Source organism: Haliaeetus leucocephalus, unplaced genomic scaffold (assembly GCF_000737465.1).
Source record: "Haliaeetus leucocephalus isolate CR32 unplaced genomic scaffold, Haliaeetus_leucocephalus-4.0 Scaffold351, whole genome shotgun sequence".
Taxonomy (NCBI): Eukaryota; Metazoa; Chordata; class Aves; order Accipitriformes; family Accipitridae; genus Haliaeetus; species Haliaeetus leucocephalus.
Window position 1 is genome coordinate 99,211 of NW_010972787.1, and position 26,291 is coordinate 125,501.

General features: G+C 38.0%; 1 protein-coding gene across 1 annotated transcript in view; it reads right to left on the reverse strand.

The window, feature by feature from the left end:
• Positions 1–742: 742 nt before the first annotated feature.
• Positions 743–26,291, reverse strand: part of NPAT (nuclear protein, ataxia-telangiectasia locus) — a 26,248-nt gene continuing 699 nt past the window's right edge. Inside the window, exons 2-19 of the mRNA XM_010572791.1 lie at positions 26,012–26,279; positions 23,104–23,222; positions 21,427–21,487; positions 19,818–19,890; positions 17,716–17,756; positions 16,460–16,690; positions 15,881–15,965; positions 14,583–14,715; positions 13,996–14,087; positions 13,825–13,912; positions 11,942–12,038; positions 11,280–11,411; positions 8,796–10,493; positions 6,990–7,105; positions 6,788–6,896; positions 5,659–5,716; positions 2,389–3,544; positions 743–1,484 (exon numbers count right to left, since the gene is read on the reverse strand). Coding sequence (XP_010571093.1) covers positions 1,407–1,484; positions 2,389–3,544; positions 5,659–5,716; positions 6,788–6,896; positions 6,990–7,105; positions 8,796–10,493; positions 11,280–11,411; positions 11,942–12,038; positions 13,825–13,912; positions 13,996–14,087; positions 14,583–14,715; positions 15,881–15,965; positions 16,460–16,690; positions 17,716–17,756; positions 19,818–19,890; positions 21,427–21,487; positions 23,104–23,222; positions 26,012–26,279 — 4,635 coding nt within the window. The 3' untranslated portion in view covers positions 743–1,406. The remainder of the gene's footprint in view (positions 1,485–2,388; positions 3,545–5,658; positions 5,717–6,787; positions 6,897–6,989; positions 7,106–8,795; positions 10,494–11,279; positions 11,412–11,941; positions 12,039–13,824; positions 13,913–13,995; positions 14,088–14,582; positions 14,716–15,880; positions 15,966–16,459; positions 16,691–17,715; positions 17,757–19,817; positions 19,891–21,426; positions 21,488–23,103; positions 23,223–26,011; positions 26,280–26,291) is intronic.

A 26,291-nucleotide genomic window follows, 5' to 3' on the forward strand; every position in this document is an offset into this window, starting at 1 on the left:
AATTGCTGCTATTAGAACTTTGTGTTTAATACTGAGCTCTTCCTCTTAAAAAAAATGACTGATCAACATAACTTTTCTGTACAATATCTGCAAAGCTGCTTAGTGGACTGACTTACAAAACATTAGGCAAGGCACACAATTTTTTATTAAAACAAAAATATTTATTCAAGCTGTAAATGCTATGCAGTATTTAGTTATTGGATGGGTTTAATATAAACATCTACTGCATAATATTGGTTCCTTAGGAATCCTTGTACACTATCTGAAACATTGCCCTGTTGCTATACAGATCTCTTACAAGAAAACTTGAGTTTTTTAAGACCTCAGCAATTTGAGACCAAAGGAGGAAATACCAGTAGAGAAAACTCTGCAGTATTGGAGCAAGGCTTAGTGTGGTAATTTTCACCCATGCTAATTATTACTAAAATGTAGTCTGAGCTTCTCCTGTGCCTGTTTTGAAGAGAGTTTGTATAATAGCTATGACAAATTCTACATTAAGCAGAAAGATTAGATGCAATTTCTTCCATGTCTGGCTAAAAGCATAAGTGATATTAACAAAAGCTTTCTCAACACAGTATAAAAGGCAGTTAAAAGAATTGACTTTTGCAACAGAACACACTGAAATTCTTGTCTGGCTATTGCTACAGTGTAAGTATTCATACTGGAGTATGAATACGGTGGTTAACCCACAACAATGTACAGTGTTTGAAAAGAGCTTTTGCATTCAAAGGACATAAAATACTGTAAACAGATGAAGCCCTTCCAAAGTAAAGTTCTTGCCTGAATGACTGGTTGGGAAAAGCTTCATTAGATGAGAAATACTTTTGGAGGTTTTATTGGCCTTAATGTTTAGTTACTGGTATTTTTGTTAACTCAGTCAAAGCCTTACAACATGGTTTTGACAGTTGCAGGAGAAGAGAGCGTTAGTACAAGCCAGTTACAGCTGAAGATTTAAGTCCCTTTTGGATTCAATAAGACAATGGGAAGCAGCCAGGTTGGCTGCCCGTGTCTTACAACAGTGAACTACAAACACCGCCTTCAAATTCACAACCTTTTCACAGATCAGCTAAGCGGTTCAGATGGGTAAGTAGCGAATGCAGCAGAACACAGACAACGTGGTGTAACAGGAAACATACAACTTTTCTTACATTACATTTATACAAATTTACAATTTTGCAAATTCAATGGCTCTATAATTACGCAAGTGCTTTTTCAAAAATAAACATATACCAACTCAAATGATATTTACACTTAGCAACCTGCTTCAGAAACAGCATGATTTTGCTATAAAGTGAAACTTCAGTGCACTGAAAGTGCAACTCACCCTTTAGAATTAACTTCTCTTCCCATGCAAAACCTCAGTGTAACACCACCTCGCTTTAGACAGTCACAGTTCAACTTTTTTTTCATTCATCGTAATGCAAAGACAACAAGAACTTGTCCACATCCATTCCTGCTGGAAAAGAATTTGGTAGCTTCTTTTTCTGTAGGAGAGGAAAAGAACAGTTGTGTTGGATACGAAGAACCTGAGGATACTGAAGAGTCTGTAAGTACTCCTTTCTTCCTCATCCTTCCGTCTACCTTGCAGACATAACTGCACAAAGCTCACCTAGAAATCGGACACTGCAATGCGTATACACTTACATGTACCCCCCAGGGTACAAATGGCATAGTTATGGGACAGGAGTAGCTGAGCTCTCAGTTTCAGCAGTAGCCCACCCAGACCAGACCGGCACAGCCTCTCCACTCTTGTCATATACGCAGTAGAGTAAGCGAGCATCTTCCAGTTATAGTATTTCAGGAGTATGCTATATCTAAGTGTGGTGAATTACAAAGTTAGACTGTGTCTCCTTTTTGATTATTTACATACGTCACCATTTCATGTCTCCCACCTTTGCTATTTTCCATTAAATGCCTAAGTCAAAGGCATGGTGCTCTAGACTATGGAGACTGGGAACACACAAAATGTGGATTCCTAGTCCTGGGGGTAAACGAGGATGCAAGAATAGCTTGAATTCTAGTAAGGCCTAGTTTGAGTTTGGCTTAATTCCTACATTCCACCTAAAAACTTAGTCTGAAGTTAGAATTTAGAAACTCATTCATGTTTTAAGAGAAATAATTTGATTTTCATACGTATGTGCAGAGAGTCAGTAGGAGCTGCTTGTGTGTATCTGAAGACTATACTAATCTTAAGAAAACTGTTAGTTCAGAGTAGGCTCAAGAGGCAAAGTTAGTAAAACTGACAAATGTAAATAGGATGTTGGGGATGTGGACTAGCATCTCTGAACCATCCCATTATATATTATATATAGAGAGCGATAAATAACATATATATATGTCTAATATATATTTAGAATTTTAAATTAAAAAGTAAATGCCTGTACTTGCCTTTATTTTCTTCTTCTTTGATGGTGTTGGAGAGCTTTGAAGGTCTTTTCTATTTGCAGAACGAGAATTTCTCTCACCCTCATTCAAGTCCTCTAGTTTCCTTTTCTTTACTGTGCTCCTTAAAGATCTGAACTGCTGAGTATTGTCCTTCAGGGGGGTTGCAGTGCTAGTCCTTGCAATAGCTGCCCGTGACAGTATCATCAGCGTGTGAGCAGCCATGCTGACACTATTTTCGCTACCTGTTTCACTAGCTGGGCTGCAGGCAGGCAAGTCTGGCGTAGCAGGGGGTACCATTATTCTAGGGGTCGTGCTATCCTCATTGAAGCGCCGACAGGTCGGTGTCCGTACACTGTCTGTAGTATCATCTGTATGTCTGTCCCCAACTCCAGATGGTGTACGGGGTACCGGCAATTCTCCATTTTCAACTGTTTTACTAGTCGGGCTATGCCACTGAATGTCTTGCAACATTTCCACACATTGTTTAGTGAACGGACTTGACAAGCAAAGGCCTTGGTTGGAAACTTTAGCTGGTTCCCGCTTTGGCTCCTTCGAAGCTAAAGAAATGGACACTGAAGATTTGCCATTCCCATTCGACAGCGACCCTTGCTTTTTGTTCAGCTCTTGCACCGAAGCAACCGTTTTCTCATTCCATAAGCTAACAGTCTGTTGGCCATTTGAGAGTTTGGCAGTGTCCTGATTCTTCTGTTTTTCATCAGTATCCCTTCGTAATTCATTTTCTTTATTTGCTGTAGTCTTGTGGAAGGGATCTAATGGAAGCCCTGCAGTTGCCACCTTCCGCTCGGGCTGTGGCTCCTTTGCAGCTGCGCTTCTGTTGCTACCAACTTCTGGCTTACATAGAATTCTAGGCAATGTTTTATCTTTCTCTCTCTTTGCTACCTGTGCTTTAGCAGAGGATGATGCAGAGTCAACAGCAAATAAAGTATTTTCGGTTCGTTCTTTTTGGGATAAACTCTTAGTAGTCTGAATTTGGGTGTTTCCTCCTGGAGTGGGTAGGACATTATCAAAGCAAAGCACTCTCCTGTGACTTTCACTTTGTCTTGAATTTGAGCTTGTGCTCTCTACTGGTGCAACAGGTAAGTTCTCCTCCACTTTCCTTCCCAGTTCTGCAGTGATAATCTTGTCCGAATTCCCAGTCCTGAAAATGAGATAAAAACACTTCAGCGACATACTTGTTCTTACTAGGCAAGTTCATTTCAGCTGGCTGGAAGTCCCCACCCGCCCCTCAAAACACCTGTTTAAAACACTCTCCATTCTCTAAATGTAAGTATTTTATCAACATGCAAAGACCAAGAGCGAGGGGTGACAACTGCAGAAAGCTCAGGGAAGGCCAAAAAGGATGACAAAAAGGTATGAAACGGAGTCTGTACAAAGAACAATTAGGCAGACAGGGGCTCTTCAGCCTGGAAAGAGAGATGACTGAGAAGAAATGCAACAAAGCTCTGGGGGAAAAGCCAACAAAAAGGAAACTATTTACTGTATCTTCTAGTGGAAGAACTAGGGGCATCAAGTAAAACTAGTATCAGGTTCAAAACAAAGCAAGGACATTGGGACACTGCATGTAATTAAGCCTGAGAACTTTTTTTATCCTGGGATATTTGTGGATGCTGGTAGTTTGAGTTCAAAAAGAAACTGAGCACATCCATGACAGGATAGTCCATCCCAGAATACTGCTTGTGGCTCTGGAAGTCCTTGGAGCTGAAACTGCTAAGAGGCTGCCAGAATATTCTGGGCAATATCATCACGTGTGCCTTGTACTCTCCCCTATGCATTTGCTGTAAGTTACGGGATACAGAGCAAGACAAAAAGCTTTCAGTGGGCATCTGGATGAGAACATACAAACTCCCTAGGGCTTGGTCTCCACCTGACAACCAGCCACATCCATGTGAAAAGGCCACCACTGCACTGTAGCAATGTCAAAAGAAAAATGCTTCTGCGCTGTCAGCTCATACCACTTATGTCTGTGCCCTCTTCCTGGCTTATGCTGCATTTCCAAGCGAAGCTTCTGCGTATTCATCTATGCTAGTAAGATGCTCCCCATGCAGATAAGCCTTTATGGTTTGTAAAAGGAAAAGTCAAATTAACTTTGGGATGGTAACTTTGGTACCTTTGGGATGGTAAAGAAGTTATGGGTGGTAGCAGTTTGTTTTATTTCTGTGAAATGTGAGATGAGATAGAGGGTAGAGAGTAGAAATGAGAAATTAAATCCCTTTACAGGGAACATTTTGCTCTCTTTGCTGTGCAAAACATACATCTGGAGATCGGTTAAAATTAACAGAAAGCTGAATTATCAAAGTGATGTTATCAAAAATCTTGCTTCTGTGGCTTTTTAAAAATCACTAATTTTTCATGCATGTATACTGTATACCTTGGTATGTGGTGGGGTTTTCTTAGGAAGTTTACTTCATACTGTTTTCCTCCACTTTTCCAACATTTTAACTGAGTTCTGAATATGTAGATTTTTTTTTAAGTATGTTTTATTTTTACAATGAAAGAACATTTCACCTCTAATATTTAAACTGAACTTCTTATCTTCTCCTACACTCTTTTGCTCATTCCAACATCCTTTTGTTTCTGAAGTCCACTAATGATAAGGAGTGTTACTACTGAAGCCCTGCTTTGTTCTGTCTCACTTGCCCAACAGAAAACTAGTACCTATCGCAATTAGCAATTAAGTTATATACATCAGTATGAAGTTAGCATGCTGTTCTCCTTGCCATCTTTCCTTTGACTTTTCACTTTATAAATGATGAAGCAGTGTTCTAATCTGCACAGCTCCAGAACCCAATCTAACAAGCTCTACTGGATTTGGACCAGAGAGTGGTAAAGGCAATGAGGCTATACTACAAAACCATGGGTACCACTCATCTGAAAAGGAAAAAAAAAAGGAAAAAAAAGAAGAAAAAAGAAGAAAAAAGGTTTTTAATCATTAAAATATCCCAGTACATGTAACAGGCAATTTCTCCTAGCTTGGACTCCGCTCACACAACTTCTATTTGACAACTGAGACAGGAGAAAATAAACACAAAGCCATACAAAATTAACATAGGAACAGCAACAGCAAAATTCTAGCACAGGCTGCACCAGTACTAGCACACATCTGTACCGATACTCCTAGCAGACAGACAGGAGGAAATAAAGGGGGTACTGCGTATGCCATTGTTAAAAAAAGCTGCTCTCCTCTACCAATACTGTATGAAGACATTCATGGCAAGAAAAAGAAAGCAAGTTTGAATACCAAGCACTACTGACCTTTGTGTTCGAGAATTTGTATGGCTCAAAGGCTCAGCTACACTTGGTACCAATTTTCCTGGAACAACAGATGAAGTATTAATAAACTACAATATTCCAAGTAAATCATCTCACTGTTAGTGCAATGACATTTCACCTGACAGAGCATCAATAAAGAAAAACCCAGCAACAAAACTCCACAATTTTTTCGTAATTTTAAAGTTTACAGATTAATAGATTAGCAAAGGTCACGAACTAAGTATAAACAAGAAGCTTGCTGTCTACGCTTAGGCCTTGCTGTACGTAGGCCTGACAAGACAAAACCAACTATACTGGACTTACAAATGCACAGCAGGGATTTCTAAGTAGAAGGGAAATAACCACAGGGAACTCTCAGTTATCTGTCAGCAAACCGGAGTGCAGACTAACTATACAATCCTAGCTTTTTTCTTAATTTGCAACTTCGTTCTACTTTCCTTTTTATGTGTAATCCTACTCTTTTTAAAAAAGGTAGATAGGCTAAAGCACAAGTTGTCCTTATAACTCAATTTATTTTCTATTTTGAATCATTTTTCTTTAGCCCCTCCCAACACTGAGAAATGAATGTAACTCCAGTCTTGTTTCAATTTACTGTTTAAAGCAGCAAGGTCTCAGTGAAATGAATATACAGAAGCGTATACCTGAAATGGCAAACAGAAAACAGCAGAGTGCATTTTTTTTATAAATACGCAACAGTTCTACTAAATATTTTCCTTAATAAATGTTTAGAATTGCTGACTCTTCTAATAACTTCTTTGTTACCATGTGGCTTGGCTTCAATGGCAGCAGTAAACTGTACTTATAACCAAGACGAAAAATAATCAGAAATAATAAAGAAAAGTAAACTTTTAATACTGCATTAGAGCTTGAAACATTAAATTTTGTTAATAAGCTTGATCCCAAATCTGGAATCATTTTATATGCTGGGAGTTATTCTTTGTAAACTGAGCAAATACAGTTACTAACTGCAGGTACAGGCCTCTGTCAAAGCCATCCCAGTGGTTACCTGGCAGAGGAGCACTGGTGTTTATAAAACTTTATTACTCAGAACTGACATGTCTTTAGAACCCCAACTTTTCTTCTGCCCTTCTCAAGAATGCAAGGCAGGTACCTGTATTAGACTTGTTTCTTGCTCCAGGAATCTTTTGTGATTTGGGAGGGATGGGAAGTTTTGGGACACTTCTGTTGCACACTGGATTAGCCACAGGCATATGTAGAACCTTGAAAGAATCAAAATATTCCATTACAATTTACCTATAGACTCCTTAGCACTTTAGATTTAATTTTGAAAAGCTTCATTTGTGATGTGTTACCTGGCGGGCAGGTGCTGAAAATGTATTTCCATTTTGTCCTACTACTGAGAGAGGTATCATTCCCACCATTCCTTGCAAAACAGGTTGCACTGGAGATGCAATTATAATGGCAGAGCCTAAAAAATATCAAAGTGTTAAAATTGTACAGAAACTAAAAATACTTCAGTGAAAAGAAAAGCTTCAAGACAGGATTTCTTAAAATTACACATGGTCAAATCTGTGGCAAGAAAAGCTCTGGCTTTTTAGAAAAACTTCACTGTCTTTACTATACATCACTACTAGAAAACAGGGTAAGTACCAGTGTTATTTTTAGTTTATATTGAATTCTTTAAAGTCTGTTTTCCTCTTTAAGAAATGGTTCAAAATTAAGCTTGAAATATGACAAACCTATGTTAAGGCTTCAACTTTAAATTAAAGTGATTTATAAAAACCAGTAAAGTAACATCAAATAGCTTATTTTGCTTCTTAGTAAAAACAAACTATTATTTGCATCCTATTCTCTACAATTAGCATGCTCAAAAGTCATTAGCACAATTATTTCTTTTGTTCCAATGCACCTATAACACCTTCTCCTTCCAAGCACGCAACAAGCTGGGAAAGGCTAGCTTTGTCTGTATGTAGGTATCTAATGTATATTCCTGGCTGGTAGGAGGTGTTAAACGTAGTACACAAAGCTTCTAGTTAATGAGTGTGTTTGAGATTAATTATTTTTAAAAAGTAAAATAAAGCACAATAAGACTAACTTGGAATAGTTAAGCCAAAGTTTCCTATTTAACTATTTAAATCATGGTTAAACCAGCTGTTTTAAAACAGTTATTCTAACAGGTTGTAAGAGTATCTAGCTGCCAGACATACGGGAATTATAAAACAGGGAAACTATTATAGCACATTAATTGAAAAGTGGAAGAAAAATTTATTCCACACACTTCTTCAGTTACATGAGCACTACCAGGAAAAATATCAAATGCAGAAGAATGGGCAAACTTCTATTTCTCCTCTATAAAAAAAAAAGAAAATAAAAAAATAGATAACAGTTGCATAAAGAAATCCTAATGATGGAAAAGACCAGCTCTCTAAGACCTTGCACATACTGTTGCACCAGCCTCTGCCACAATGAAATGACTACATGCAGAATTTCAAGGATAACTGCAACAAGTTTTTAGTTTTGGAAAGAAATCTAAATGTGTTGATTACAGCTGGTTTATAATTAGGTTTAACATTTAAAAAAGCACTTGAATTTTTTATTGCTGTAGTAATAAAAATGCTTATACCAGGAAAGATTTTATATTATTGAAAGAAATATTGTTATACTTTTATATTTGTCTAAATGTACTTCTAGTGTAGAATAGGTTTTTTGAAAATAAGACAAAACAAGGAAGTAATTCTGGAAGGACTATCTACATCTAGCCAGTTATCTAAACTAAATATGGATACCTATATGACATAGCATTCTATTTATAACAGGAATCTTACTAAAACAAAAAGCCTGCTTTATTTAGCCAAAACAATGGAATCTTTTCTGGTCTAAGCCAAAATATGCTTCCTAAATTTATCACTGCTAAAATTATACAGTTTAAGCTTCTGAAATATGAGTCCATTTTTTTCAAAGCAGCCCGGTCAATGACTGTTCGTAGTTTTTATTTCATTTTTAGTAACAACTAACATACCCCCAAAACACATTGCTAGTTTCAAGGGGCAGACAGAGCAGTGTTTAAAAATTGTTTACTTTTAATGCACTTACAAAAAAAAGAATAAAAACACTATATAAACACCACATTTTCAGTCATTTTCTAATAATGAGATTACCTTGCGGGAAGTTTGGGGAGACAGTCTGGTTTGCTGCAAATGCATTGCTGGATCTGGGAGGAGTCCGTAATTGTTGTACAGCTGGAGCTTGGGCAGCAAGCGGCATAGAATTGCCAGGCAATACAACTACATTTGATGGTGTTACAGCTGTGCCCAAAGTAGCTGGATCAGTCACACAGGTGGCTATATAAAGGTTGTTTGAATTCCCAAAAGCTGTGCTTGTTGCTGGCATCAACTGTATAAATCCCCCTTCCTTGGAAAGATTTGTTGCACCTGCAACTGAAAAAACAGTGCAGTCTTCATTCTGAGTGTTAACTGAGGTGACCGCAGGATCCTTAGGTCTAAGCACAAGAAGATTTTGCTCTGCCAAAGCTGAATCCACGTTTTTTTCTGTGTCTTCTGAAGTTAGACATTTGGACAGGCCTGCAGTTTTGGTTGGGGATTTGGCTGGAGAAGACAGTATTATAGTCGGCAAATTTTCTCCCGTGATGCTGGAAACAGCATTATTTAACTCCGTGTCTGATGAAATAAATGGATCATCGCTGATGATGATCTTGAGGGACATTATATTAGAAGGATCAACATCCATTGACTGACTACTAGAAGATACACCGCTTATACTTTTGGCCTCGGTACCCGACTCATCTGTTGAGGATGCAGTTTCTGGGAGAGGAGAGTGGCATATTTCAGATGTAGTAAGATTATTTTCAGTGGATACTACAGAAATTTCTGTACATGTATCATCACCAGAAGAGAAATATATATTATCAGCATCTACTTTTGTAGAAGATGAAGGTTCTTGCATTTCCCCTTGTGTTCCCTCTGAGTTTGACAGACCTGAAGGGAGGTTAAAATCTTTCTTACAAGGCTTATCAAGTGTATGCTGATCATTTGAGTAAGTTTTGTTAGAAGTATCAACAACTTCAAGCTGCAACTCTGTTTTGTCAAGTTCTGAAATCTTCACTGCAGATCTTGCAACAGCACAGTCTGACTGCGTACTCTGTTCCTGTTGGTTAGAGTGGTGGCTAGAGTTCTCCTGAAAGATACCAGGTAAGGCAGCTGTATCATTTGTTGCAGCCTGTTCTTTTCCTGCATCTGCTGATGGGCTAGAAATTGATGAATTGTTTTTTCTCAGCAGTACACTGTGGCCAGGGCTCCCATCAGAAGGGCTTTCAGCAAGTGTTTTTTCAGATAGTGATTTATCCGGTGATAAGTGACATTTACTTCCAGAATGTGTTTTGTTTTCACTGACTGTAGTACCCTCTGCCAATGAAATCAAAGAAATCTGCGGACTACCAGAATGAACATATTCTAAATTAGGACTACTTTGAGCACTATGACTTAGTGGGCCTTTTTCAATTTCCATGGCTCTTTCACTTTCAGATACTAATGCAGAGGACTCTTTTTTATCATAAGAATCTCCACAGTGTTCATTACATTCACTATCAGAACTCTGTCTCTTGTTAGGTTCAGTCAAACCAGGCACAGAGTCAAAAGTGATTTCAAGCTCTCCAATGTGTTCAGGGGTAACAGTTTTAAGTACTTCAGTCTGCTTCTTTGGCCTACAATTTCCATGCAACTGTTCATTGGTTGTATTTTTCTTAGCCGTATCATCATCATTAACGCTGGTCTTCAAGACACATGATGCTTCTCCTAACTGAAAACCTTTACAGGATAGTGATTCTCTAGAATTATCACCTGTAAAACAGAGAATAAATTAGTTCCATAATTATTAGAACAGATGATCCTTTTACAGCATTTCAGAAGCAACTTAGGAGTTCAGTGGAAAACTGTTTCACATGAGACTACGTGGGAATAATGCTACTCATCCTTACTTTAACGCTGAGTGGAAAGTATACGAAACGTATGGTTACATACCTTAGGCAATCTGGCAAATCAGTTTGTACATAAATAAGGGTACACATAATAAGCAAACGTCTCAAGTCACTAAACCAGATTTCCAGAAGCACAAAAAACATCTCAGGCTAAAGACCTCTTGGCTCTATTTCTCATATACTTTCACAAATATCTGCTACTTACTGACTATTGTTAAAAACAGGGTAGACAGACTAAACATATCATTGGTCCAGAGGAAGACTCTTTTTGTGTGTCAAACAATACATTACAGAACAGAGAGAAAAGATTAACATGGTTAGATGTAAAATATTATCTTTGTGTTCCACAATGAATACTGCAAAGTATCTCTGTTTTGGATGAGAAAACAGATTTGCAGATATTCTGGTTTCATTTAGGAGCTTATCAAGTACAACTTGTAAGTACACTGATGGACTACTGTTAAGTTTAATAAACTGAAACTTTCTAACAGACTAGGTGTATCCGGATGTTCATGCAACGGAAATGTCAGATTGGATATTACCATTGAAAACAGGAAGATTTTGAAATGTACAAATTGTCTGAAAATATTTTCCTAATGAAAAGTAAACAGACTAGAAGATATCTTAAAGAAAAAAAAAACCAACCTACATCTACTAGTTTCTTCTGTTCCTAAAGAACTTTCAAGTGTTTCCAGGTTATCCTCATCCACCAGGATTGAATTTTCTACTCCACTCTGACCAGAAATACCAGCAGGTAAGTTCTTATTTACCTTGCTCTTTCCTATTTTCAAAATAAAGCATGAAGAATGATTAAATATGTAATTTTACACACAAATGTGATTAATACATTTTAAATGAAGCATGAAGATTTCAAATTCAAGAAATGCCATCCTAAACTCAAAGAACTATTTGTCTATATTCATTACAAATCCAGAAATAGCATAAAAACGTCCTTATATTTTATGTGAGGATATCCCTGACCAGACAAATAGAAAAATTTTACAACAGCATAGAAAAACAAGTATGAACTATCATCCTTTAGACCAGAAGAGTCTAAAATCACAGTAATAAAACAATCACTCAGCAAGCACAAAACCAGAATTTCAGCCACAAGTAAATGCTGTACTTTATAGTCATGTATAAATGTATATAAAAATCTAATTCTGAATTGAGGGGGACAGATGCCATAAACTCCATTTCTCTTGCAAAAGAGGCCTGCTGAATTACCTTTGCTTCTTCAAACAATACTTAGGAAAACTCATCATTCATGATGCTTTATAGTAATGGTACAACTGAGTATAATACACCCACCATAATCAAACAAGTCAAAGAGTGCCTGAAAAGCTGGATCTGATTCTGTCTGTTCTAGAATGTCCTGTATAGCCTCTTCTGACATATGAATTTCACCCTGAGAAAAGACAAGATATACAGAACTGTGAGACAGTTACTTTCATAACTTAAAAGAAAAACAGACAAGACAAGAATTGTTTTCTTTTCAGGTTGTTTTTAGTTCTAGTGCTTCTGCTCAGTACAGAAACATAAAGACAAATGCTGCAAACATTTCTGCCACAAATTTAATGGCAGAATTTAATTTAATGTTAAAAAATATTAGTAATTTAAGAAATAAAGCCCCCCAAAACCCAAGCATCTTTGTCAGACATTACACCCTGCACATGCATATTGGAGTATTCTCCATATAATGATCAGCATTGTTTAAGAAGGACTAAATCTTGGGCTACACTGGAAGGTTATGCAGATGGTGTGAATGAATGCCATGAGCCTGCACTAGCCAATCACTGGTAAAAAAAATTCCCCAAATTAACCCTCATTTCTTGGTTTTGCATATATGTAGAAGACAATGCTAAGCAAAGGGAAGTTTTACTTCATTTACACATTACATGTTCTATAATATAACTTCTAACTACTTTTCTGTGGAAGGCAGCTGGAAGGCACAGCTACATAGGACACTGCTCTAAGGTTCCTGTTTCAAGCTGACTTATTTGGTAGCAGCCCACGAAGAAAATGAGGGGGGCACTCAGGACATATTTAAGTGTTCAAATACAAAGTTTCTCTTGACTTCCTGGAGATCCTCTAAGCACTCTATAACCTTTGATATGGTGTCTGTAAGGGTGGATGTACCACGTGATATGCTTGATTATTTCGTCTCAGCTACTCTAACTAAATCAAGAAGCAGCTTTGATTTTGTTCTGCTCAAAAAAATGGAATAGAGCTTTTCAGCTCTGTACTTTGACAAAAATTGACCTAAAAATCACCAAGTGACAGAAGAATAGCCTTTAAAAAACAGACACCTCTACTGTGTAAACAGGCAACTGCCTCTACTCTCCTGCCCTTTTCATAAGGGCCATGAAGATTTTAATTCCCTTGTTAAGAGCCCTTTATAACTCTGTGATTGCCAGCTCAAGGTTTGCAGGAGAATGGAGGGAGAACACTAGAAGTTCAGTTTGTAGAAGTAGAATGTACATTGCCTCCAAAAGCAAGAAAATATTAAATTTGAAGAAAAAGCATCCTTGTTTAGGCTCCAAACACAATTTCTTTTGCTGTACTAGACAATCCATGTTTATCTCACAGCAAATCAAAAAATCAGATCAGACTAAACATGTTTGGAGACCACAAGATATTTTAAATTCCTTTTTCTTTTACAAGGCTATTGATCAGATCCCCAGTCAGAAGCCAGTACCCAGTTACTGCTACCAAAGATCCAGTGGCAAGCAGGCAGCTGGTGACTGTGGGACAGTGTACTTAGATCTCAGCCTGCAGGTAATGTTAACAGCTAACCACTGCCAGAAGAGGTCCTACTCCCTTGGCTTTTGACCCTGCTGCATGCTTATGCTGCCATGTACAGGCCCTGGGAATTAATGCAGAGTGCTTAACTGGCTCAAAATTAACCCCAGCAAAATACCAGTATCCTGTCAGTTCAGCTTCTCGAACCTGCACACCACCATACAACAAGGTAAGAGTTAATGCCTATGCAAGGGAATTTGTGGAACCATCCCTGGGCAGATGCTAGCCATTAGGTAGGCTTAGTTGTATTGTAAAGCAAACAAATAAAAAGAAAGAAGAGGAGAGCAATCTCAGACATCAGACAGTAAACAGAGGTTCAGCATAGTTCCCTTACCTGATCATTCTTATGTGCCTGGTCTTCAAAAAATGTAAATAGGGCAATTCACACCTACCTGAAGTCCAAGAATTTCATCAATTGAAGTCTCCTGCTCTGTGGGACCACTGTCTGTCTGTTTAGGGGCTTGAGTGACATTGCCATCACTGCAACACATTAATCATTAGTTCAGAACTCAAAAATAAATCAAATAAGAATACGTATGAAGTTTAGAGGTTCCTTTTATTACCTGCCCAGGATTTTGTTAATGTTCTCAGCAAGCTTCTCCTGAAGAGATTTGTTGCTCAAGATTTTTTCTCTGGCATTTTCAATAACCAGTTGCTGGAAAACACAGTTTTTAAGTGGTCAGGTTTCTGTTTTTATCATCACTAGAAAAGCAGCATGAATTTCCAACTTACCAGTAAAAAAAAATAAAAATCAATTCAACACAGAGAACACTCTTTGTAAAAGAGAGACAGCCAATGTGACTGCATGACATTGCTATGAAAATCATCTCAAAACATTCCTGTCTACTCTCCTAAAGTACAGCAAGGCTTATTGTGCTTTCTCGTTTCCATTTCCTAAAAAATTACTGTATTCTGACAGCTTACACGTATCTTAGCAAAGCCAATAAATCAAGGAAAAAAACCCCTCTACATAGCTATGCCATCCTCACTAGTTTAGTACACAAAAGAGCTAGTTCAAATACAAAACAATAAATTTATCTTCTAAAATTAATTTCTATAACACCCAAGACAAACAACATGTAAAAGACTAGTTCTCCTTAGTCTGAATTTGTTTCTTAAATGTAAGTACCTTCCATAAGTATATACTCACTGGGAAGTTACCATCTATGAATTCTTCAAGCGGCTCACTTTCTTTTTCTGTTACAACTTCATCAGGGTCTTGAGAACTTCTAGCTGCTGAAAGAGGTCCAGATGTTGCAATGCTTTTCCTCTTCTGAGATTCACTGAAATGTTCCAGGAAATTTATGATGTATTTTGTGAGAACATAGCAAACAATAGATCTAATGGTCAGTAAATCAAGTGTTTCTCTTCCTTCTTAGCAAATGGAAGATTTTAATCAACAGAAAATTAACTACACACTGGAAATACAATAAAAGCCAATACCTGTTTCATTATGTTGTATGCATATATTGTGTCTGACTTCACAGAAGTTACAAACAAATATACAGACTGTGGGTAAACAGCACAATGGCAAATTGAATTCCATTCCCACTATTCAGTATTTTTTCTCCCTCCAGTACACATGAATTTAACTGGGGATACAGGTTCTAATTAAGGGCCACTCAAGAAAAAGATTTGGGCATCACCACTGAAAATAAATCTCTCAAGGAGCAGCTGTTGTCAAAGCAGGATACAGATGTTAGGTTGCATAAGAATTTGGATAATGAATAGGAAATGTAATGCTTTTATATGAAATCAAAGTGTAGGCTCTTCTGAAACCATCAGTCAGCAGTGGCACTAAAATCACTTATATACAAAAAAATCATGCAGGAAGAGAGAGAACTTGGAAAATGTACAAATTGAGTAAGGACCTGGAAAAACGATAAGCAAAACTACCGACTGGGATTTAGTCAGGAGTAAGGACAACATATGGAACACAGAAACCAGTCAACTCATTAAAAACAAAAGGACATTGGTATCAAAGAATAAAAAATGTGAAACTAATATAAGAACAGTTTTTCATACTACTTTTAGCGCAAATATGAAATTTTTTCCTGACAAAATTTAGAAATAGTTTTTCTAAGTTAAAAACAGATAAAATGCACATTTATATCAATATTGAGAATTTTTAGAATTGATAAGGATATTTTGGAAGGAATACTAAATCTCAGGCTCCAATATTATTTGCCTATGTCTAATACTGGGATAATGCAAAGACCGGCTATATGCAATAAAGAAGTACAAGTAGCCTCCTATCAGTCTAATGTTAAGTTCTTTGACTTTTCTTTCCTTTGTGAAACATCATACACCAGCCACTCTCAGTGGATCTTAAATGTGAAACACTCCACCATCTAAGAAAATTTACACTAGAGGTTAGAACACCACATAATCTCTAAATGATCTTAAAAAATCCCACACCACGCCACCACCACCCCGCCCCATGTTTACCTTTTCCGTCTCCCTGGAGAAAGCAAGTTTGAATGAAGCTTTCGTTCTTGTGATGCTGGAACTTGAATGTGTATGAAATCTCCTGCTTTATAAAGGAAAAAAAAGATCATGATGCCAGTACCTTTTCCAGTGACATTGTTGAAGCACTACAGAAATCTACACATTACTTACTATGTTCCAATCAATTCTGGGGAATTCATACAAAATAATTTGGTATTATCATAAAAATGAGAACCATTCCTTTTAAATATATCCTGAGAAAAACATCCATTTGATGTGGATCATCCCTATCTGCTAAAACAAGTGTTTTGGGTAAGGGTGAGAACACAGGATAGAATAATGACAAATTAATGCACTTCTGATGTCTGAACTTACATTAGCAAGCAAGTATGCGAGAGCCATTTCTCTTTTGGGCACTCATTTTAATCACCTGAACCAGTTTGGAGAGCTAGGGGACCAAAGTATGATTTTTCTGAAAATTTTTTGGTGGAAGATCATTAGCCCTGATTTTAGAAAACTTTCATCTATATCCATAGATTTTTCACAGAAAAAAAGGGTTTAAAAAAGTGGGCAACTTACTGCTGATCTTGTTTTCCTGGGTTTGTGACTGGTGCACAAACAACGTATTCAGTCTTGCCTGTGACATGCTTTGATTTATTGTTGGCCTGTGAATAACTTGAGGAGATACAACAGAAGAGGAATTCTGTGGCCCTGACTGATGGGCTACTGACAACAATCCTGAGTTTGCAGGAGCTGATTGCTGAAGCATTCTCTGTCTTTTCATTTCTACAATTCCACTTCTTGTACGTGCTGGAGATAACAAAGACAAGATGAAAATGTATGATAAAGGAATTTAAAAAGGTTGCTGATTTTCCAAGACCTAATTAAGGATGCTCCATTGAAAATTTTTTGTGCTTTGACAACTAATTCACAAAACTCAAAAAGTAAGCAACACCCATCTTTGTCTTCTGTTTGAGCCAAAATAATTCAAGAAGTACAGCCAACTTACATAGACATTGTAACCGTGTTTATATCACTGCTTAAATATTTACAGGAATAAATCATACCAAAATGATATTTCATTACATAATATACCACTTGCGTAAATGACCTTAACTGAAATAGCTAAACCAATGTAAGTTTGCATTTATTTATCAGACTAAATCTGACAAATTTAAACAACAGAACACCACCCAATCCAGTGAATCTCAGATCCAAGAACAATCGCTACCTATATTTCACATTCTCTTTTCTCTCACAGGTTACTCAGTAGAAATACTACAGAGGGAAGGAAATATTTTTAAGTAAAATAACTTTTCTTTTTTGAAAGTTCAGTTGGCAGTTTTTGTAATAAAAGAAAATTCTAGATAGAACAAGTATCTTGTCATATTTTGCTTAGATATATGTTTGTATGCACAATAATAACTGTTCCAAGACTGTAATACATTTTTATATTCCCCTTCTACAGAAATGAAACTGCATCATGATTAGACTGGTTATGTTTTCAGTTCCTCTATGAACCACAAATTAACAGCTTCAAGACTGAAGCAGTAGTTTTTAAACCTTTTAACCATGTAAACTTCTAAAAAGTTTTCAGAAGAGAAGAAAATGCTATACAGAGAATTTAAGCCCCTTGCAAAAAGCTCAGCTTTTCTTAGTTTCTTTTCTTGATCGTTACAGTAATCCACAGACTGCACTGAAGACAACACACATGCTGAAAAAAACACTACAGAAGAGATCTGACAACGTTTTAAGAGTAAGGATGCGTTACTGATTGCTGCAGCATTCCCCCATTTTTTTGCCATTGATCCCATGGAATTGGCTCAGTTACTTACTCCTTTGATTAGCAGAAAATCCTGTTGAATTCTGCATGCTCCTAAAAAATAAACCAGCTGGCATAAATAAAAGCAGCACAATGGAAACAGCTACACAGTGCAACAGTATCTATCATATGGTTAATGTCAGTCTGGTCCCAGCCATGCATTACTTCAGAAAGCTTCAATCTACTGATTGTTATTTTTATTCTTTCAAACAATGGTCACAGATCCTTCAAATGAAGCTTACTGTTATATTTTAGATCAAGTAACTACAATGGTATCAGATTCTAAATGAGTCATAGTATATTGTTTTATTACAGGAAGGCCACATACTCACACCAATGCCCTCCTTATCTGCTAGTCCTGCCTTAAAATCTTGAAATGTCTACTCAACTATCAACTCCCACATACCTATCTTTTTCACCATCTGTCAGAGGTAATAGAGAGCAAAACCATTCTCATACAATGGTAAAGGGAGTTGATCAATACAGGGACTCACTCTTAGAGTGACATTTTACTTTCTTGATTTCTGTATTGGGTATGCATGGCAAGGTTTTGGTAGCAGGGTGCTACAGGGGTGAGAAGCTGCTAGAAGCTTCCCCTATGTCCGATAGAGCCAATGCAGCCGGCTCTGAGACAGACCCGCTGCTGGCAAAGGCCGAGCCCATCAGCGATAGTGGTAGCGCCTCTGTGATAACATATTTAAGAAGGGAAAAAAAGTTGCAGCAGGCACAGAAACAGCAGCCGGAGAGAAGAGTGAGAACATGTAAGAGAAACAACCCTGTAGATGCCAAGGTCAGTGAAGAAGGAGGGGAAGGAGGCGTGTAGAAGATTTTAGAAAATTTAGGACTATAAGACTGTTAGAAATTAATATAGAATGGGTTAAGGTTATTAATGGCAACAGAGCTGCGCAACAGGCCATGAACAGCGTTCTCAGCCTGTCCCCTGCATAGCCCCAATCCAGGACTAGATTAAAACCCAGTCAAGCTAATCAGTAGAGACAGATCAAACAAAAGATGAAAAATCAGCAAGATACAGGTGCGTAGCTGGGGAGTGATTAAAATATGTAGAACTTACAAAGATAAATGTGAAATAGTTAATGGAACAACCAGAGAGGTTTTTTCAGAATTGTGTAGGTACGAGACTTCAAAGTAAAGGGGATGACAAGACAACTGACCCAAGACGGACTTCGAAACCCACAGGATGATGACCGGATGGAACAAAAGAACAATGGATGAGATAAGATGATGACGAATGATAACGACATGGGAACCAAGATCAGCTGGGAAACTACAAAGACTTCAGACTGCGATAATGGGTGGTAAAAAGGTATGTAAGACTGAGAAATTTTTGGAAGGTTGCCATTCACTGTGGTGGTGGCCCAACTCTGAGTTGTTAATAAAGCAAACCTAGAGAAACCCGTGACTGAAAATTCTTTAACAAGGTGCTCGAGGCGCCGGAGCAGAGATTCCCCTGCAGCCCGTGGGGAAGACCATGGTGAGGCAGGCTGTCCCCCTGCAGCCCAGGGAGGTCCACGGTGGAGCAGACACCCACCTGCAGCCCGTGGAGGACCCCACACCAGAGCAGGTGGGTGCCTGAAGGAGGCTGGGACCCCATGGGAAGCCCACACTGGAGCAGGCTCCTGGCAGGACCTGTGGACCCACTGAGAGAGCAGCCCACGCTGGAGCAGGGGAAAAGTGAGGAGTCCTTCCCCTGAGGAAGAAGGAGCGGCAGAGACAACCTGTGATGAACTGACCCCAACCCCCATTCCCCATCCCCCTCCACTGCTCAGGGTAAGGAGGTAGAGAAAATCAGGAATGAAGTTGTGCCTGGGAAGAAGGGAGGAGTGGGCGGGAAGGTGTTTTAAGATTTGGTTTTATTTCTCATTACCCTACTCTGATTTGATTGGTAATAAATTAAATTAATTTTCCCCAAGTCGAGTCTGGTTTGCCCGTGATGGTAATTAGCAAGCGATCTCTCCCTGTCTTCATGTCGACCCACAAACCCTTCGTTCTATTTTCTCTCCCCTGTCCAGCTGAGGAGGGGAGTGATAGAGCAGCTTTGGTGGGCACCTAGCATCCAGCCAGGGTCAGCCCATCACAATTTCAAAACTACATTACCTGATCTGAGAAAGTGTATAGTCTAATTTTTTCCACAGAGATGACATCATTGCTGGAACTTCATTTGTTGTTTCTAAAATAAACCATTAAAAAACCAAAACAAAACACATTTTAGATGCCTCAAACACACACATGCTGAGAAAAAGTAAAATTGCAAGCAAAACAATTACTATGACGTGTTTCAGACATCATCTAACTTTAGGTGTCTAGTCGCCTTTTTCATATTCTGTTAATTAGAGAGCCCTAACTCCTAATTTAAGAGCTATCATTGATATGAACACACATTCATCATGGATACAGTTCTCAGTTTTAGAAGCCTAAATGAAACTGAGGCAAAGATATTCACGATAATTCTCAATGGAATCTGCACATAGTGTTGACTCATGGGCAAACAGATGCTAACCTAACCTAACTCACTTTTGGAAATGGTATTCAGATTCCCAAGTCACACGTGTGCTTTTGAAAATTGTAACCTGGCAGACAGGCCTTTAAAAGTAATGGTTTATTTTAAGATGTCAGCCAAACTGGTAAAAACACTTGGTATTTTTGAAGCACAGAAGAACATTAAAGTATAAATGGAAAGATGTAAGCAGATCAATTTATAAAGTTTTTCAAGGTGCCAAGTACAAAGTATTTTGAAGAAAGTATGTTTGTGTCTTAGTTAGCATTTCTATTAAACCTAGTGTGAAAGGAAAAAAACATTCAGAAATATTCCAAACATAACGTGTCTTAAATTGCAAGTCTTAGAACCAAGCACCACTAAAATCCGATCATACAACATGCATCAAAAAATTGTAAGACTTGGCAACGTTCAGAAGCTCAATAACTGCTTTTAAAAACAGGAAATGCTCTAACTCTGTCTCTAATATTCATACAAAATATTGTTATTCTGAAATGATTTTAATTAGTTTTAAAAACAATACAAGAAACATTTCACACCATAGGACTCTTCCTGGTTATTTCATAGAATCATAGAATATCTCAAGTTGGAAGGGATCCATAAGGATAATTGAGTCCAACTCCCTGCTCCTCACTGGACTACCTAAAACTAAACAATATGACTAAAAGCATCATCCAGATGCTCCATGAACTCTGACAGGCTTGGTGCCGTGACCACTTCCCTGGGGAGCCTGTTCCTGTGACCAACTGCCCTCTCAGTGAAGAACCTTTTCCTAATGTCCAGTCTGAACCTCCCCTGATGCAGCTTCATTCCATTTCCGCGTGTCCTATCGCCAGTCACCAGAGAGACGAGATCAGCACTTCCCCCTCCTATTTATACTACAAACAATGAACAGTATAATTTTGTAAGCATAAACCCATACATTTTGCACACTTCATTATATCTTTGTGCTTTATTACATTAGAAGTTCTGCTCAACTTTGAAGTGAAAATATATGCTGGCAAATCCAAACTAAGATAATAAATTAATTCTGCTCACAAGATGCTGATCTAATTGGCCATTGTCTGCATAATATGGAAACCTTCAACTTCTAGCATAGATGGGGGATTGCTCTAAGTCCATATATAGGTGGAGATATTACCTCTTCCTCAAGGAGTTCACAACAGATAAGTAAGAAAAATACAGTAGAATCTCATTCTGAAGGCTTACCTTTTGTTTTCATGGCTACGTATTCATTAAGAATAGTTGTCAAGTTTTTTCCACACAGGGACTGGAAAAAAAATACTGATCTTAGAATCTTCACTAATAACTTATACTTTATCTGCTGTATCACATTATATTTAAGCAGTTCTTTAGAACACCACACCATGCTGACCCTCAACACAAGGAACTGTACTTTATGCTGCTGGTGCCAAGTTGACTCAAACTAGGTAGAGAGCAATCTATGGAACAAAACGCCATCATACAAAATCTGAAGTGCTTGATCTCATTGCACAACACCAGTACAGCAGTTAGAGCTGCATGACCTCTGCTCTTCATTGTTACTACAGAATAAAAACACAAAAATAAGATGATGAACAGCTGTAACAGAGTAATGAGTATGTATCTTCCTGGAACGCAACTTGTGTTTAGGCGCAAACGTGAAGAGAATCTGTCTAAAGTAAAATTCTTAACAGTCACACAGAATTAACTTTCATATTTACTTGTTCTGTTATTTTAAGTGAAATAAAGACAATTAAGATTTTAAGGTTACCACTATCATTTGTTGTACCTTCTTGTCTTGTTTGCTAGTGGGAACTCTACCGGGTATGACTAATACAGCCGTTTATTGCAGGTATTTTGAGCTGCAGTGAGAATTTTTTCTTACACACTATCATATTATCACTTTTCTATGAAAAACAGGAAAAATGTTTCTACTGAGAAAAGGAAAATAATTAAAAGCTTTAAAAATCTGGATAATCTATTTACATTTGGGTTTCCTAATTTTTGCTGGCCATAGCTTGGTTCTCGATACTCTATCCCCAAAGTACAAATGACTAAACACTTGTAAATGAAGTAAGTTCAATGGTCTGTTTTGAATAGGTGCATCAAGACCTCAGATCTCAGAAAAGATCTACACAAATTTTGAATACTGTGGACAAAATCCCATATAATTAACTGATATATTAGAAGAATGAAATTGAAAACAGGAAGAAGATGCACATATAAATGTTAAGAGGTTGATACATGGCAATATCTAAACCCTGTAATTTGCATACTACATTAAAAATCCCATTTTGTATATGTTAAAAATGCAACGTATCTAATTACCCTGTAGCTATATGCACTTATCTACATACGTAGCTACGCACTGTATTTATGCACACCCAAATTTCCACATTTCACCTGGGACAAAGCAGATGATACTGATCAAAGAGGAAGCTGAGCTGAAACACAGTTTTTGTCAACAAAATTTGGTAGCCTTAGATAAAGCTGAGGTACCTTACTTAAATATTTAATATGTACTTGAAATGGAACATTACTGGCTGCCATGCCTAGCATAGGAAAGCGATCTCCAAAAAATTCCAAGAGCAGCCCTGAAATCAATAAAACCCTTGCAACACCCTTGCACAAATCAGTCTCAAAGCTATAACGCAGACTAAACGTAATATGCTGAAACCAATTTGCATATTTTATGCTTAAATGTTTCTTAGTAAGATTAAATACTAGAAACCAAATAACTGCTAATATTGCGGGATGCAAAAAAATCCCAAAAAACCCAGAGGCGATGATCTAACTAACATTTTAAGCAGCATTTGAGAAGTAATTGTTACAGTGAGAAATCTCAATTTTCTTTTCCATGGATGCAAGACAATTTAACATTCTGCTTTGCAAATACAAACTCACCAGCAAGCAGGCTGGAATAAATCCATCCTCTGTACAATGCTCTGCATATTCTTTCAAATCTGAGCTTTCCAAAATAAATTCACGGCAGGTAGCTAGAAGTTTTTCCTGTTGTAAATACCCTGCAACAAATCAGATGGAAAATTTTGCTATTTCATTCATTATTTCTGCTCAATAGGTATCAAAGCATTAACATAACCAGCTGCAGACAGTGTTGAAATAATCAGGTAAAGATTTGTATATTAGACAAGGAAAGTGAAGTTATTTTGAAAGAACATGTATCTTGCAAAATATTTCTTTAACAGTTAAAACCAGAAAGAGCACAAAATATTACTGATATTAGACTGTATTTACAAACTATTCAAGACTGGAAGTAAGGCAATATGAACAATTTCTGATTGATCTTTAGTACAGACAGTACTGTACAGACAAGAAAATAAAAGTTCTTGGCTCATGAGGCTGACTAACTCTCATATGAGCTGAACAGCCCAGTTTGATAATTAAATGGAATTCTACAATACTTTGTTAATAAAATGCACTGCTACACAACAGTAACTCTCCACTCGTCCTCCTTTTTCAAAACAGGTAAAACCTGTGCAGCTATTACAACAGTGTATAATATTTATTAAAAAAATAGGCATTGTACAACATTAGTAACAGGAAGAAGTTTTCTCCCCCCACTTACTGTAATTTTCATTTCAATAGACGTATTAGCTGCAACTTGTGCCCTGTACACACCCCAAGACTCAGTAGTTACATTAACAGGAAATAAACTGAAAAAGTTTACTTCTCCAAAATTCCATTCCTCAACAAACACTCCAACTTTTTAAGACCTGCTTTAATCTTCAAACACTCTAAACATTAAAAGATAGAAATAGACCAATCTGAATGAAGGAATCTAGAACAAAGAACCACAAAAGAAAATGTCTCTTTCTTGCTTGTAGCAGAACTGAACATGCAATGTTTTAAAGAAAGGATAAAATATGTGCCTAATTATACAATGCAGGATATATATACATTAGCATATCTATTTCAATGGACCCCCAAAATGGTCCACCTCAGTTCAGGAATGCCTATAGAAAAATGCAGCCTTTAAGTTTGCATGAAGACAAATATCTTGCAGCGGATCCGAGCATAGCTGGAAAAAAACGATCATATTGCAGACACACAAGCCCTTGTTCAGGTCTTCAACAAATGAGCAAACTTGAAAGTTAAACACAGTTTGGGAATAACCACCGTGAGCTTAATCACAATGTATGAGCTGGCCTGTCTGACAGAAAACATTAGTGGTACCTGTGGAAAGGGCTGTCCTGTTTAATTTTTCAAATACATTTTTCTATTAATATCTCAAGCCACAATTTGGTAGAAGCTGAAAGTGTATTTTGGGGAAACACAATTATATGCCAGTCTTATTCCCATCCATTACACCATCCACTGTTGGCCAGGATGGAAGATGGGGTATTAGGCAGGCGGAACTTTTATCTGTGCTGGTAAGGCTGTTTTTACAATCAAACTCATCTGGACATTTACATTAAAAGTTCCAATTTTTCTTTCTTGAACCTACTACTACAGTATTGCAAGGGATGAACAAATGCTTGCATACAGGCACATTTGGCACATACACCAATTTCCTGCAAAATAAGGCATTCCAAAGTTTAAAAATGCCAGAATTAAAATCTGTGCAACTGAACTGCTTGTGCATACACTGTATAACGACGTAACAGTACACAATCTCTAACGTCACCAAAACCAAATTAAAGGCACAAAAGGTACAGTACCTTCTGAACTAGGAATGATTAAATATTTCGTTCTATCTTAAGAAATGTAAAGACACATGTCTAACTCATAGTACACATTCACTCTTACACTAATTAGGAAAAGATAAATTTTCTTATGTATTCTTCTATGGGTGAGCTCATCTCATAATTTTAGTTTTGTTTCTTAAACCAGTATTCATCAATCTTCACAGCACCAGAAAGACTTACTGGGGAGGGGGCAGAGATTTAAAAAAAAAAAAAGCCTGTTTATCCGCCCAAATTCAGAGATGCCTCTTGGAAGAGGAATCCCTATTACAAGACAGAAATAGCTACAAGGAATATCCTGTTCTACAACCTTAGGTTGCTCAGAAGTTTTCTAGACATGATGCATGCACCATGCCACAACAGACACAAGATAGGATGGATCATCCTTAGTACATGTGACGTTGCCAAGATTGTATACTATGTCTGCAAGTCTGTGGTAAGCATGTGAGATAAGCTTTCTACCCAGAAACTTGTAACTTAACCAATCTTTTATAGAAAAGCACAGTGAGAGATCTCCTTTGTGTGATTTTAAATCTTCTTTTACAATGCATGGAGTTTCTAAAAGTCCTCTATTACTTCACGATAAGAAAAACATTGCATCTCTTAATAGCCTTGTTTGTCAAGACAGTAGCAAGAAACATTTCAGATAGTATTTAAAAATACGTTGTGCCGGAAGAACACTGAAGAAAAGATTCAGCCTTAATGTCTTTGGATTCAGAGAAATTGCAGACAACTGAAAACTGAATCTCACAATGCAAGCTGCTGGGACATCTTGGCAGCCTGTGCCAACAGGTGCTTATGTGTGCGACTTAAATATGTGGGTCATATTTTTGATTACCATCTATTTGTTCTTATCTTTGGCAGTATCCAAGCAATCCAAAGCACAAAGTCATTTAAAACATTCACCGTCTGTCACCGATGTCCTGAACGCACTTTACGCTGTGCTGTCCACAGACACTGAGCAAACCTGAACTCTCAATGCAGCCTCACAGGTGACAGAACCAGGGAGGGAAAGAAAAACCAGCTGAGCCTTAACCTAGCCTCCTCTGGTATTCTGGATAACCCTTGTGCTCCTCCTGTGACCGGATACTTTCCTAAATCCCACTCGCCAGGCGTCTGTCTGGAGGTGGACACCACAGACCACCACGTTTTCTTAAACTCGTGGAGAACCCGAGTTCCAGACACGGCCGGGGAGCAGCACAGCCCGGCCCGCACGGCCTGGCGGGCTCCCCTGCGCCCGCGGCGGCTCCAGAGGCCCCCACGTCCCTCAAGGCCGAGCTGCGCTAGTCTCCCGCTAGAGACCGGGCCGGAGGCGGGCGGGGGGGACAGCCCGGAGACCGCCGGGCCCGGGGCTTCGCGGCAGCGACAAACCCCAGCCTGGGGGGGGGG